The sequence below is a fragment of the Prosopis cineraria genome, unplaced genomic scaffold, assembly GCF_029017545.1.
Source record: "Prosopis cineraria cultivar Desert tree isolate PC_DT_omini unplaced genomic scaffold, ASM2901754v1 PC6, whole genome shotgun sequence".
Classification (NCBI taxonomy): domain Eukaryota; kingdom Viridiplantae; phylum Streptophyta; class Magnoliopsida; order Fabales; family Fabaceae; genus Prosopis; species Prosopis cineraria.
Window position 1 is genome coordinate 13,599,830 of NW_026555337.1, and position 16,253 is coordinate 13,616,082.

Here is a 16,253-nt window from a genome sequence, read left to right on the forward strand (position 1 = left end):
AAGAAAAAAAGTGTAAAAATAAATAATTAATCTTTCCTCAATTTCTATCTCAGTTATTTTAATTGCTTTCATATTTTTTTGTCCCAAAAAGAAAGATTGCTTTCAGATTTTTGAGTTTTTTTTCAGTATGTTTTAAATAGTGCTTGTGGATAAGGTAATTATGATCCAAAGCGAATTTAGAGATTAGAAAGATTGGGATAGGTTAGAATTTATTACACTTAATTAAAGATATACTTGAAAAGGTAGTCTGATTTTAAAAACATAAATTTACTTTAACTAACCTTCTTGATTTATATAAATTAATTAAAAATTAAAAATTAATTTAATTAATGGTTAGGATTAAAAGAAGATTAACATTAACAGTTAAGCAATAAACACCCAATATTCTCTAACAAAGACAACGCGCTCATGGACCATGGTTATGCAACTCACTGTACAAGGTCGCCCATGGATCTTTCAATGTGCAGATACTTGGAGAGCTGCCTGATAGTGACCCATTGGCTTGAAGCGTTGGATTTTTGGTTTAGTTCTGTTATTTGTTCTTAGCGTGCAATTGGCTTCCCATAGTCTTGTGTCAAGTCAATGCGAACGGCCCAAAGGCGCGAAAATAGAGTCACAGAGAGAGAGAGAGAGAGAGAGAGAGAGAGGGAGGGAGGGAGGGAACGCTAGGCGGTAATCTGAGTTAACATAATTACATAAAGTCGCGACCTTGACTCGAGCAGTTTTTTCTGGACTAGAGCAGTTTTTTTGTGAATCAAGGATGAACTTGTTCAGGTTGGCTGGGGATTTCTCTCACCTTCTTAGCATAGTGGTTCTTCTCCTCAAGATTCGAACCACTAAGTCCTGTGCAGGTCTCTCTCCTCCTTTAAACTACTCAGACTCTTGTTTTCCCTTTTTATCTTTAAACTTTATAATTAGTCGTCGTCTTCTATTGCTTCTACGTGGGTTACTGCACAAATAGAAATAAAATGCAGTTGAGTCACTTGTTCTGTTTTAGAAGCTGGCATGGCTAGTTCCTTCTCGTTTTCCAATGGGAGGCTGTCGCTTTTTTAAGACATTCTGAGTCCAATTATTAAACTTTTTTTCTCGATTTTAGGTTGAAATTGAGTAATAAATTTATGGCTCGCTATGTGGATACTGATAAATCTAAAATTAAGTGATCTTTTGATCTTCAGTAATTGAAGAAAATGGTGAACACGCCGCTTCGTATCTGTAATTATTTAAATTTTTTGAAGTATGACAGGCTAGCTCTGACAGCTATTTCTTTTGCTATTAGTTCGTTCTTATGATTGATTGTTTAGTTTCAATGTCATTGCGCAGTACATCTACAAAAGTTTGTTGATAGAGATCCATCCTTGAAACTCATGCCTTATGTACTGTTAAAGTCCTCTTGATTATAATGTTCTGCATACCTTAAATTACATTTTCGAGGCTTTGAAATTTGGATGTATACACTATGGAACTAATTATAATTTGTTTTTTTTTTTAAATTGTCTTCTCTTCCCTCAAAAGTGGAATCTCCATGTTCTATTTAAACAACTATAATACAAGTTCTCTCGTGTCCTGTGTTTTTCTTTTTATCTATTGTTCTGTAAAACATTTGCTCTGTAAATTTTGAGGATGTTAAGCAACAGAAAATTACAATTTGGTATTCTTATCAGATACTGTTAAAATAAACTTTGTGGACTTTTCTGCTCATGCATTTATGAAAAATTGTTTGCTTGTGCTCCTGAAATGATATTTTCCTCCTATTTTAGATGATAAGTACCTTTGAACTAGTATATAATAAAAATGAGAGTTATGTATCTGTTTGATTTTCATAGCATATTATTAAGTGAGTACGACTTTGCTCACTCAAATCAATTAGATTGATGCATTTGATGTCTTTCTCTTAGTTAAGGTTTAAATTTATTGTGAGCCATATTACAACAGTAACATTTGAATGGTCTGTGCTCTTTTCAAATGTAATGACTCCTTGCCTAAATTTTACTATTGCAATTACTTTTTCCAGGGATTTCACTCAAGACTCAGGAACTCTATGTTATTGTTTTCATTACTCGATATCTCGACTTGTTCACAAATTTCTATTCCTTCTACAACATTGTGATGAAGCTAGTTTTCATTGGAAGTTCGATTGGCATAGTCTGGTACATGAGATACCATAAAGTTGTGAAGCAGACATACAACAAGGATCAAGATACTTTCAGGCATTATATTCTTGTTTTGGTGTGCTTCTTGCTGGCCATTTTGATCCCCCACGAGTTTACTGTAGTGGAGGTTAGAAGTTTCTGTTACATTGTTGTTTTTCTGTTATGAAATTAAACTAATGTCACAAAACCAAGCTAGGAATTTATAATGAAGTATATGTAGATCCTGAAGTTTTATCATGAATTATCCATGACCTGGTGCTTCAAAGTCATAATAAAGCAACCAAATGAAATTGACCGAGGTTGCAATGCTCGAGATTAGCTAATTTTAACAAGTCCTATACATTGAAAAAAAGGTTTTTATTTGGTGTTGGGCCAATGTTTATTATAGTGTCCGTGCTTATTAATGACCATGTTTAAAAGTTATGGCTCAACTTTTTCAAAGGTTCTTTTAGTTTCTTTATCATTGTTTTTCCATATAATTTTTTTGGTTGAAATGACCTTTTCTATGGCTTTATGTGACAATGAAACCTAAGGTTAATATGTATATTCCATCATAATGTCCAGTAAAACTTAAACCATCTTCTACCTCATTTCTAGCTAACCCCTCAAGTTCCTCTTTAAAAGAATCAAAATATTGTGCCAGAGGCAACAAACATATGATTTAACTTTTATTAATTTCTCACAAGCTGAAATGTGGCACTAGATATCCTATCTATCTATTTTCTTCAAATTGCTCTGAGATTCCCCCCCCCGGGTATTTGTATATTTTTCTCTGTTTCGGTTTAATTTCCAATGGAAACTGGTTTTTCCTTGGGTAGGTGTTGTGGACATTTTCTATATATCTTGAAGCAGTGGCTATTCTTCCACAATTAGGATTACTGCAAAGGTCAAGCAATATTGACAATCTCACTGGGAAATATGTATTCCTTCTTGGGTATGTGTTGCCTTCTTACTTCTTTTGGGTTCTCTTGGCTGAAATTCTAGATTCTACACGATATAGCATAATTATGAAAGCTTTTTAGTGGTGAATCTCCATTATATATGTAAGCAAAGCTGCGTATCTTAGTACCTAACCTAGGTAATAAAGTAACTATACCTTTCTGGTGACAGTCCACGTACAAGGGGTTCAGATTTTAATGCTGTTATGAAGTTGAGCTCCTGATGGTTATAGTGTTCTAATTTAAATGATAGTTTAGATCATTCATGCTGCATGCCTTTAATAAAATATCATTGTTTTAATGCTTTAATTTTGAGTGTAAAAAAATACTTTCTCAATTTCACATGGATGAAATCACGTTATTGAGTGAAACAAAGGCACTGAATGCACTTGAATGCTTCTCAATGAAATGAATTTAATCACAATGATGAGTTACAGGATGTACATGAGTATTGTTTGAGTTTGAGATACAAGAGGGCGTTGACATCTTGAAATACTGATCCTATAGCTTCAATTAAGGTGTTTTTGGCTTGGTTTCCTAATTCAGATGTCTTGTACTTTACAACATGGAATATCCTCATTATGCCTATACCCTATACATATTGTTTAATATATTAGCATATTCATGTATCCTAGCATATTTTCCCTGAACTGGTAGCCCTACAACTTATGTGGATAGACTGTTGAAATAATTCCGTCGATCTATACCAAGAAACTGTAAATTCACGCACATTTATTCAAATGCCATGCGTTTTTATATATATGATAATAGGAAAGGATTAGTTGGGTTGTTAGTAGTTGTTAGGAAGCTAGTATGGTTAAGCGCTGTTAGTGACTGTTAATCTGTTATCCTGGGCATCTTGACCGTATATAAGAGCTGATTAAGAGCGTAAGCATTGTGAAGATAATAATAGTGTGACTGTGAATTGTGGAGAACTCAGCCACCATACGGTCATGTTACTTTGATTGATCATTCTAATGAAATTTTTCTGGGCAACTATCTCTCTCTCTCACTGTCCGTGCAAGAATTTTGCCAGTAGCCTATTACAATTACGCATTTTTGGAGTTTTTATTGGCCTATTGAGCTATTTCATCAAAAAAGCCACTTTTATTTTTTTGTATTCATAAATCTGTCTTCTTACAGCATGAACATTTTTTGGCTTAACTTGAATGAAAATCTTAAAATGCAATGTTTACAATAAGACCTATTTTTCTTTCTTCATCTCCTTTTTTCTGAAATAACTGAATGTGATAGCTTTATCTGGTTGATGTTCTTGCAGCACATACCGGGCCCTATACATCCTCAATTGGATTTACCGCTACTTCACCGAGATTCACAAAGTCCGATGGATACGTAAGCATGATTAAATTTTTACTGTTTAGTTTTGAAGATGTTTTGTTTGCCTTCACTGATGAAGTTTTTTGAACGCCAAATGCAGCTTGGATCTCAGGCCTAGTTCAGACTGCTCTTTATGCAGACTTTTTCTACTACTATATGAAGAGGTAGATCGCTTGCCTCCCTTGTCTGTTGTTTCCCAAAACATAAATTTGATGGCCGGAATAGCAACCACTAAACTGACAATTTTTATACCTTCATGTTGAACAACAAAGTAAAAGATGCATGAAGCACCGACACTGAGTTTTGGTGAAATTACATAGATATCATCTCTATTTGTAGAATCAATGCAAACTTTTATAATTTTCAAAACCTATATAAACGATCAAAACAAATAGGAAACTGCAGATTTTGTTGAAATTACATAAATCTCTTTTCAAAGATATACACCAATTTTGCCTGAAAACAAAAGGGAGCTTTGGGTAATTTGAACAAAATTCAGAGGCCATATGTATAATTTCAGCAAAACTGAAAAATGCCAATAATTTACATTTTGTTTTTTAAGAGAGGTCTATGTAAACTTTAAAAAAAGAAATGGGAAATTTTTTTTTTAAATTTAATTTAGATATTCATCCATCGTACAAGCATTTGGAGATTATTCCACTGACAATTGGGTTGCTTTTATTCAGCTGGAAAAACAATGAGACGCTGAAGCTTCCTGCTTGAAATGTTGCAGTGTCCTGATAGCACATAGCTTAGTGTCACGGGTCTTTGGACACAGCCATTGGTCTCTGTTGAAAGCTGTTTGCCTTTGTAAGATAAGGACAGTGAAAATATTTAGTCATATCACTCTCCATTGTGAACTTTATGTACTTGTTAGTATACTACCAAATACAACCAACTTTATTCGCCCCAAATAATTAACTAATTAAATAAAATACAACCAACTTTTATTGTGGTATACAAACAACGTTTATTGTGGTGTTTTTACCACTCTAACCTCACTTGAAGTTGCAGTTTTGAGGCGCGAATGCATGCAAATTTTTTAATCAATTCCCTGGAGAAAAATAAACAATAATGTTAATAATGAAAGAAGATATAACTTTAAGTTTTTGCACTCTGTTCATTTTTTGTTATTGGTCCCTGTATTTTTTTTTGTATTTTAAATTTTTAGATTTTTATTTTTTATTATTTTAAGTCCTTTCATAAATAAAGTGTAAAAACTTTAAAAAAATTTAAAATAATAAAAAATAAAAGTGCAGGAATTTAAAACATTAAAAAATATAGAAATTTACAGTTATGTTTTCACTAATAATAAAAACAGTCACCTTTTTCTTATAAATTACACGAGTATCTGTAGTTTTTTTAAAAAGTAAAATACCTGTCTTTATTAATTATTGCTCTTCATGTATAGTTTTTTTTATTGTCAAAGCCAAGTAACTTGATCTCTGCAGGAAGGATATATTTAAATTTTAAAATACAAAATTGAAGGTATATAATCAAGTATAATAAAAATAATACTGTTTCAAAGGATTGTTTCTCACTGTGATATTAAGACGAGTAATTTATTGTAATAAATAATATCAATTATCTTCTTTGTATATATATTTAGATTTATATTTAAGTATTTAAATATATCATACGAAAACAAAACAATAATTATTTAACGAGTAGATTGATGAGACCTTGGAAATAGTAATGAACAACAATAACAAATCTCACGCACCAACAAAAAATACTAGCCAAAGCCATTCTTGATTAGCTTGAGACAAATGGTGATAGAGAAAGGTGTTAGAATCTTCCAAGATTCTGATTCCTCATCCTATTGTGATGGATCCGCCTGAACCCCACCAATAATTTTCAATTTTTTTTTTGCCTGAAATATTTTTTACAAAATTCATATCATACAATTACCTAAACTAGAAACTTGCATGTTGCATGAGATGTATTCTGAATTATGACGCACTCAAATATAAATGCAAAAATAAAATAAACTTTACCAAAGAAGTAAGGAACAATTATTAATAAGAAAAATTGCTGGTCAAAAACATGCATAGGCATTCATGTTGAGGTGAAACATGAGAGGGTTGTCACAAAATGCTCAAATTCTATTAAATTCATAAAAAAAGCCTGATAAAAAGAAAAAGAAATATGCAAATATGTGTATGAAACAAGGAATTCTTAAATAGACTTATAGCATCACATCATTTGCAGTCTAACTAACCAAAATATAGCATCTTATCAAATTCAATTAATTAAATGTCAAAATAATGCCATCTCAAATTAAAAGTGTTATATTTTGATTGATCAAACAACAAATGAGGTGGTGCTCCAGGTCTACCTAAAAATTTATCTCAAAACAAATTAAAAAGATAATTCTCATGAATAAAAAAATCCTTATAATCTAAACTATAACATTCTAGGTTTCCTCTTTCTAGTACATCTTTTATTATTAGTTATTTCATTATTTAAATTCAAATATGATCAAACCCAATTGGGATTAGCTTTTTCAAGGTGTTATTTTTTTTTTGGTTATTTATAAAATTCAAATTCTCAATCTCGTTACCACTGATTAAATGAACAATTTTATCTAAATTTTTATTCCCGTGTTACATCTTATAATTAGTTAGTGGGTAAATAGTCTTAATTTTTATGCACCTAAACCTAAACCAAATTTGTATATTTTTTATATCATTTGAATTCTGAAAAATAAAAATAATTATTAAAAAAATATCATCAATAAATAAATGAAAAGTATACTCATCATGTTTGATCATCTTATTTTTATATAACATTCAGATTGATAATTTTTTTGAAATATTTTTTTAGAAACAATCCTCTAATTTTTTATTTCATTTATGTTTTTTGGGTAAGAATTTTATTTATGTTTCCATTTTTTTTCTTTTTTCCCCCGTACTAGAATGGAAATAAATTTTACATGCAAATATTCTACTTCTCTTAATTTTCTTTTAACTTTTGAATTTTGGTTTATTCAACAATAAGGTAGAAGGAAGGAAATAAAGCGAAAGCCAAGTCTGCCTCACCCTCACTTGTTTGGTCCTCTTGCTTGACACTTTCTCGTCCCAGTATATTTTTTCAAGAGGGGTTTGTTCACAATCGCCGAATCTAACTCGGCGTAAGCCCACACTGATTCGCGTTTCCGACGATACAACTCTTAAATTATCCATAGAATTTGATCGCATATAGAAATTGTAAGTAAGAGTTTCAGAATCTTGGTCACGGCCATGGGTCAAGCTTTCCGAAAGCTCTTTGACGCCTTCTTCGGGAACTCCGAGATGCGGGTACTTCTCTGTTTTCTTTTTTTCTCTGTGATGGATTGCTTAGTTGTTTTTTCCCCTTCACGATCTCCATTTGACCCATAAGTTTGAAATTACGATTTGGGTGAATTTTTCTTTTTGTGATAATACATGTCTCCCCTCCCCCCTCCGGCCCTTTTTTCCACAACAAAGATCGGCGTGAAGTTTTCTTTGTCTTTGTTTGGATTATTACTTTATTAGCTTTTTAAGAAGTATGAAGTTACGTATTATAAATTTATAATTATTATTTGTTTTTGAATTCTCTTCTATTTTTGAAAACTGGAAAGTTATTGCTTTAGGTAACTTCCTTACCATCTGGAGTGAAAGTTTTGATGATTTTTGTTTATTTCTGAGCTTTTGAAAACAAGACAAGAAATTTCAACCTTCGTCTTGCTTCTGCTTCCTGTATTCTCGCCGATCCCAGAGGATATGCTGGTTTTCTGGGCTGTAGTTGGGTGATTTTGGCAACGGTTGAAACCTTTTTTCAATATATCGATAGCAATATCGAACTATTTTGGCTTTTAGTCCTCGTGCTTGTTGAGGGATCGGGTTGTACTTTCTAAAATAAACGAACATTGGAATAAGATTACGCATTAATGCCCAAAATTTTATCACTTTGACTGAGCTTTTAAATTCATCCTTCAGAACATGGTACTTGCCCTATGGGACTATGCGTTAATGCACAGTACTTCATCCGGTTTGCCAGTTCTTAGTTTGCAAATATGATGCTATTCATTGTAATGATTGTTGTGACGTTTCGGATGTTTCTGATTTTTCTTAGGATTAACTTATCCTTGTTTCCATTTTTGTTATTTGTTTTTCCTCTGTAATTTATGTTTCAAGTTAATGTTTATAACTAGTGCTGCCTTTGCATTCTTCCTTCCACACCATCTGCATGAATGCTTTATTTCTTGGCTTAGTGCTCATGGCCCTTGAAATTTTCTTTATCTTCAACACTTTGTTAATTAATGATTCAAAAAACTGTTATGAATTCCTGTTAATCACTGATAAAAAACTTTTATGACGCTTGTAAATTTCCCTGGCTTAGGTTGTGATGCTTGGTCTTGATGCTGCTGGCAAAACAACTATACTGTACAAGCTGCATATTGGAGAAGTTTTATCGACTGTCCCTACTATTGGTGGGTGTTATTTTACAAACTCACGAATCCTGACTAATATTTATTGATTAGTTTTTGAATTTTAAACAAGACTTTATCCGGTCAACTTGCTTTAAGATAAGTGTTTTATTTCTATCTCAATAGCAGAAAATTGTTAAGATTATGCAAAGTTTTTTAAATTTTCTAAATTGCTAGCTATTTTCTTCATTTTTTTAATTTTTTGATTGCCTATATATTCAGAGGTAAGCAAAGTTGTATTGTTGCTCTTCTCCTTGTTTGATGACGTATGGAGCTTTTTGTTATTGGAGCCAGCTTTTGTTGAAAGTATATTTTTATTGTGATGAAAAGAGAACATTTCCTGCAATTATTAGGGGACAAATTAGGTAGCATGGTTTGTATGTGAAATGCTTGAATGTGAATATATATATGTAATCATGTTTCAATTTAGTGCGTTGAATAGTTAACGATGTGGATATATTTTTTCAATGGTATAGAGTGAAAGATCTCAATCTAGTTAGCACGTTTGTGATTAATGCGTGAATTCAGATATTGGAAATAATGGTTTCAATAAGATTTTGGAAGGATCAGTTTGATGTATGAGTTGATGGGAATGTTGTTTGAAAGGATCTGTGAGTTTTTCATGTTTATTGTTATTTTTTACGGTTATGGAGACTACCTATTATCAATAGGGGGATGTGGGAAGTGTGACATGCTGATATATTGCTATCTTCTGCTGAAGGTCTCGTAAATCCATTTGTTGTTGATGGTTTGTTACATCACTTGGAAGGTTTTATTTTGATTATTGACAAACACGTGACAATTGGTTTTTTCACAGGATTATTGTTTATGATTTCTGTTGTTTGATTTGATGTGGCTTATTCTTTGGCATTTTGTCAAGAAAATTTGAAGAGACCCACGTTGTGTGGGGTTTCACAAGGGTTTCCCTTTTATAGTTAAAAAAAAAAATTGTTTTCCTTCAATCAAACAATGTTCCCATCATTAATTTCATTAGGCCTTTCTGATGCCCTTTAGCATGTTCTTGCTGGTCGTCAAATGGGTGCCTACAAGATGTTTCTTCAGTTCCATAAAATAAGAGTTGTTTCTGCAGTCTAATGGTCTTTTTCGATCTTGTAGGTTTCAATGTGGAGAAAGTTCAGTATAAGAATGTTATATTCACAGTTTGGGATGTAGGAGGGCAAGAAAAATTAAGGCCACTTTGGAGGCACTATTTTAACAATACAGACGGTTTGGTAAGAATTATTTCCTATGCTTTTATGCCTTTTGATATGTTGAGTTGTGCTTTGAATTATGATGGTTTTTTGGATTTTTCTACAGTCAATTGTAATTTCAATGGAACTTACTAGAAAGGACTTTTTTTTTTTTTATAACTTAGCTAGGTTCAAACCTGTATGCTCACTTGTGCATTTACGCAGATATATGTTGTTGATAGCCTGGACCGAGAGAGAATTGGAAAAGCAAAGCAGGAATTTCAGGTGGTAAAATCAGATTCAATGCTTATTAGTCCTTAAAACTGAGTAACAAGCTTAGAATTGATCCATGAATTATTTGCAGGCTATCATAAGTGATCCGTTCATGCTCAATAGTGTCATTTTGGTTTTTGCCAACAAACAAGACATGGTATGTTTTTGTTACTTGTTTTACTTGTTTTTTTTTTCCTGAATTAGAACTTTTGTCACTGAAGATCTAATAATGAGAGCCAAAGCTCTGAAGAGGGTTGATAATTTGACATGGTTGTCCAAATAAGAGATTTGAAGAGGTAGTTGTACTACATTAGCATGTATTGAATGTATTTTGGGCATGTTATCATCATTGCAATTGAGATTGGATTCTATGATATTGAAATCTTTGAAATATTTAAGTCACAAGAAACTAAAGAAGTTTCTAGACTGTTATTACTTCTATGAGAGTCTTTTGGGTGGATTTTATGCAAGCTGTATGTATATTTTCAACTTGCAACTAAAAACTTTAAGAATCAATTGGAGCTGCTGCTGATAAACTACATTATTTTAGGAGGACTCTACTGTATAATCACATAGAATTGTGAGATTAGAAATGGTAATACGAGAGATATCTTCTACTCTGACTTTTGCAGGATATTTTGGCCAATAATTTTTGCATAGACTTGAAAGTTGAAACCATATAAATATTTGGTAAATTAGATTATCAATGTCACTTCAAGGACTAAAAAGGTCCCTGCAAGAAATTAGTTCGCCTTAGTTTTGTATACAGTGGCCTCCACACACCGTAGGCACGCTAAGGTTACTTTCTGGTGAGGCAGAATTGCACTAGTAGTAGCTCTCACTTATCGAGGGTGGTAGGACATTTTAATCACCTGTGTGGGATACTTAGGCAACCATATTTTCCTTTTCCTACTATTATTGGAGGATGCATGACACATCCAATCAGTGATTTCTGAATGTATACTGGCATGCTTGATTACCTCTTTAATGCCCCTTGTAGTTTTATGACTTAAATATCTTTGGCATAATGAGGAAAAGTATAATATATTTATATATTTCCTGACATAAAGAAGGTGGGAAACGTTTTGTGTGTGTGTGTGTGTGTGTGTGGGGTTCGTGTGAGGTATATTATGCAGGTTTATGTGTGTTTAGACTTTAAAACATATCACCTTTAGGTATGCGATAAGAAAATAGTATCAACAAAATTTATCTTGATTGTTTGTTTTGGTCTGGTGGACAAGACAAGACGCTTATATTCTGACATGGTTTGTGGAGAAATTTATAAAGTAATGGTTCCACCTTCCATCAATGATAATATTATATTCTTAAAAAGAAGGCTGAAATGGTTATTATATCTCAATTCCAACAGCATTTTCCCGTGTTTAATTTTTCATAATATCTCATTAGCAGGTGTTAAAGTGAATCAATTGAAAACGAAAGGTATGCTTGAATCATTGACACGATGAATGTATATGTTACAAGTTGGGATTACATGGTTCAAGTTGATAAGATATGTGGATTACATTCTCTCCATCTCAGTTTATCTTAGGGCCCATTTGGTTCAATTATGCCCCCTATGGTAATGCATTGCAACGTAATGTAATATTGATTACCAAATGCCTGTTGCTAATCATAGCAAACTGTTTTTATTCCTACTGGTCGACTGTCTGCTGGATGTCATCATATCCTGTAAAACTGAGGGGTCACTCCCTTGCTGGAAGGGTAGGGAATGGAATGGATTGAAGAAATAAAGACAAGTATAAAGTGATCAAAATGTGGAGGGAATACAAATCAACCAAGATTATGAGTGGGGAAAGGTAATTTAGTTCATAAGGTTGGGGATCATGATTCATAAAGTTTGTAGAGGGTGTGATGATTTCCACATTTGTGGTATGTGGTATTAAATTTTATCATGTTTACCATGAGGGAGAGGGCAACTTAGTTCATTTTTGTTCTTATTTTTATTTTATCCATTCCATTTCCATTCTTCCCAGCAAACAAATGGCTTCTAAGTTTGACTTGGTAGATTGTTCCTCTTCTTGAACAAACTGTCCCCAACCCATGTACATAGCTACCTTCTAAATGTTAAAATTTTCCATTTTCAGAAAGGAGCAATGACGCCAATGGAAGTATGTGAAGGACTAGGTCTCTTTGAACTCAAGAATAGAAAATGGCACATACAAGGAACTTGTGCGCTTAGGGGAGATGGCCTTTATGAGGGCTTGGACTGGTTGGCTGCAACTCTGAAGGAGAGAAATGCTGCTGGATACTCTTCACTAGGAACCTCATCTTTCTAAATGGTCAAGGTTTGAACTGCATCTCATGTGCTGCTAGTCAATGTTACCTTCTCATTTATCGTTCAATCACATTACCTTGTGTCTTTTCAACTGCATGCAGGTATTTCGGTCTCTCTCGGTTAGTTGAACCAACGAACAAGGAGTGTTGGCCATTTTCATCGTAACGTTGTGAATTGTAATCATATTTTTTTTGGGGTTACATCTGAAGCTGCCAATGAAGTATATAGTTGCTTTTGCCTTGCCTGGCACTGAGATTATGTGACTTGATCCAATGTATAGATAGAGGTTTGAGCCTGATGAATGAATAACCAATATGATCAACATTCTTATCAGCGTATGGATGAGAATCTTTCAGAAGTTGGAGAATCATTTCTTCACTTCCCTTTGATCTACCCTACTCCTCTGAATCATTTTGTGAGTTTTTAGCATTAAATTCATGAAATTATGATCTTGGGTTATGAGCAAAACATGGAAAAGGCATTGAGAGTGACATGGTTTCTTCTTCCTTCGCTAGAGACCATTGACTATGGTTGCCCCAAGGTAATATTTCAACTGATGTGGTAGGAGGTTGCATTGTTATAGTTCAATTTGCTGCAATCTCCTTCCTCCTTTCCTGTATAGAAATTGTGACATTTGTAGATTTTGAAATTTCTACATTATAAACTGAGTTGTTTCCATTTAAGAGCGTTTTATTATTTGCTTGAGTTCTCAGTGAAATGGTCCTTATTGTACGGACTTATTAACAATTTTGCACAGATAAATGAATTTATTTAAAATTTGGTAATATTTTTAAAATTTCAAAATTACCCTTAATGCAGCGAGGGAGCTGTTTAATTAGTCAAGATGTTTAGTTGATTAAGAAATATCAAACAAGGGCAGATAGGGAAAAAATTATTGTTTTAGGCAAAAGGTAATATATTGAAGAACATGATATAGATTTTTACAAGAACACGACGGAGTAGTTTTTAGTTTATCTAAGTTATTCAGGCAATGTTTTACACATTATCAATCAATTAGAGGGTCTTAATTTCAATGTCAGCCTTTCAGATTACCAAATCTTCTAGTCACTATTTTCAACGATTTTTTTTTTTAAAACAAATAACCCTTATTTGCGTTCCATTTTCAATGGTTTGTAGTCTAGGAAGATTATCATTATGATTATTATCCTTGTCGTCATGGTTATCATCATGTACATAAGAAAACATACGGGCAGAAAGAGTACATGAGAAATAATAACATGCTCCCTTAAACTTTTGTAACTGTAAGGAAAATATTAAAGGGAGAATTGCACCTACGATCATCCAGAATGGAAATAATTGCACCTATGGCCCAAAAAATTTTGGATTGTTTTTACAAGCCCAAAAACTTTAAATGTAAATATATTTCTTCATGAAAAAACACATATGCCCCAGATATATAGTTTTTCAGGTGTATTTACAACGTGATATTCATAAAAAATATGATAACATCCGTACTTGAATAATTTAATACTCCCTCCGGTCCTATTTATAAGTCCCATTTTAGAAGGTCCATTTGATCTCATTTATAAGTTATGGTGCGTCTGTTTAGGTAATATTTCAAAAGTATTTTCAAAATTATCCTTCATGAAAGAAAAAAGGTAATAAGACATTATTTTTTAAATTTGTTATATAGGGATATGTTTGAAATTTTACTTACTTTTATTTCTTGTACTTTTATTGTATTGATATTGATAAGGTTGGTAGGAATGACTTATAAATAGGACCGGAAGGAGTATTTGTTTATTATATATAGTTCATGTGATTAACAATAAATATATCTTTTCATGAACAAAATATTTACATTTGAATTTGCAGAAACAATTCAAAACATATTAGAATTAAGTGTGATTCTTCCAATGTTAAATCCCAACTGTTTATTTAGATTTAGGATAGTTGGTCTCAAGTTGATTATCATAATTAAGTTGATTAAATTGACCATCATGAAGCTCTTGTAGCTCAGTTGGTTAGAGCACCCGTTTAGTAAGCGGGAGGTCTTGAGTTCGACTCTCAACAAGAGCACTTTTCATGTCATTTGCTTTTCGGACTTTTGTTTGGTGCCTCACTCGACACGTACCTGAGTCCCGGGCCTGACAATGACGCGACACCTTGGATCTTTTATGTTGATTTGATTCGATTTGAGTAGGAGGGGAACGGGAACATTCTTTTTTTTCTCAAAAAAAAAAAAAAAAAGGTCTACAAACCGCCTACGTGGATGAAAAGTTAAGGGGAAATAATAAATAGGTTTTAACAGATTACTTAATTTAAATTAAATTTTAATTAATTTAAAATTTTAAAATTTTAAAATTTGACTCTTAATTTTATAATCTTATTATAATAAATTTATAATTTATTTTTTAAATTTTAATAAAGAAAATAAATTTATTTACTTTTTCAACCGACAAGTAAAGAAGAAGATGGAAGAAGACTAAAGAAGGTGGAAGAAAAAATTAAAAAGTCTAAAAAAAAGTATAAACTTATACTGTCTCTTATAATAATTCCTTTAACTTTTCATTTTGTTAAAAAGTCTAAGAAGTTTAAGGCTATATTGTTTTCTTACTTTTTCATTTTGTCAAACGTAGTTTTATTTTCTTGTAATAATTAGGGTTATTTTTTATCAAAAATTAATCATAGTCATGTAACTAGGGTTGAAATGCCAACTCTATATAAAGTCATGTAATCTCTGAGGCAACACACACATCTGAGAACCTTAGAGCTTTCTTGAGCACTGAGTTCTCTGCCTCCATCCTTGTAACCTTGCGCCATTACTGTCAATAAAAAGTATTTATTTTAATTATTTTCTCATTTGCAAGTATTGAAGATTAAAAGATATGGCTGAGCTGGTCTGAAGGAAGTAATTCTGTGAAAGCTCTATAGCCAGGCTTGAGAGACTGCTGGCTTGTTAATCTCAATATGAAAGAGGACTGAGAACATTTCATGTTCTGCTATAACCCGGATCAATATCGGTTAAACCCTGTAACAACACATAGCCAGCTGTTGTCATTATGGTTCGATTGTTTTTATGATATTCATGGGGAAACCTCTTCTAATATTTGTATTATTGAAAAGCAAATACTTAGAAATGTTAAAAATTTCTAGTATTTCTTTGTCTCATTGGTGTTGAATAATATATTCTAGTTTCTCTTCCTATATGTTCGTTAATTGCCAGCACTAATCCTATTCTTGTTTCTAAATTTTCTAAATCTTGTTCTATTAGCCAATTTAAAAATATTGATATCATAATTTGAATTATTTAAACAACTATTAGCCCAATTGCAATACTATCAGCCAACTGCTATCAAAATATCAGGAACAATAAGTATAACTGCTATAATAGGATTAGTATTTACAAATGAACATAAAATTTATAAAAGAAATAAAGAAAAATTAACAATTGACAAACATTTTATGCCTATATTACAAGAAATTGAATTAGATCTTACTAGAATAACAATACTTGAATAATTAAGATTAGAATTAGATAATACTATAGGATATTATGAAAATGAAAACAATACAAGAAGATTAATAATCAATGATAACATAGGACAAAGAGCATTAAGAATTAATACACCAACATTAAATATTAATATAAATCAA

The 16,253-nt window shown here is 32.2% G+C and overlaps 2 protein-coding genes and 1 non-coding gene across 3 annotated transcripts; all 3 read left to right on the forward strand.

Moving 5' to 3' along the window:
• Nucleotides 1–422: 422 nt before the first annotated feature.
• LOC129312830 (ER lumen protein-retaining receptor-like) lies at nt 423–5,343 on the forward strand. Its single transcript, XM_054955578.1, has 6 exons — nt 423–851; nt 2,012–2,277; nt 2,969–3,084; nt 4,368–4,441; nt 4,527–4,590; nt 5,113–5,343. The coding sequence occupies exons 1-6, from the start codon at nt 761–763 to the stop codon at nt 5,147–5,149; spliced, it is 648 nt and encodes a 215-aa protein (XP_054811553.1). The 5' UTR covers nt 423–760; the 3' UTR covers nt 5,150–5,343.
• Nucleotides 5,344–7,462: 2,119 nt separating this feature from the next.
• LOC129313426 (uncharacterized) lies at nt 7,463–12,968 on the forward strand. Its single transcript, XM_054956510.1, has 7 exons — nt 7,463–7,725; nt 8,789–8,879; nt 9,993–10,108; nt 10,292–10,351; nt 10,431–10,496; nt 12,445–12,645; nt 12,737–12,968. Exons 1-6 carry the CDS (start codon nt 7,669–7,671, stop codon nt 12,634–12,636), a joined length of 582 nt encoding a protein of 193 aa, XP_054812485.1. The 5' UTR covers nt 7,463–7,668; the 3' UTR covers nt 12,637–12,645; nt 12,737–12,968.
• Nucleotides 12,969–14,601: 1,633 nt separating this feature from the next.
• TRNAT-AGU (transfer RNA threonine (anticodon AGU)) lies at nt 14,602–14,675 on the forward strand. The gene has a single exon. It is a non-coding gene; the product is annotated as a tRNA-Thr (tRNA).
• Nucleotides 14,676–16,253: the final 1,578 nt, after the last annotated feature.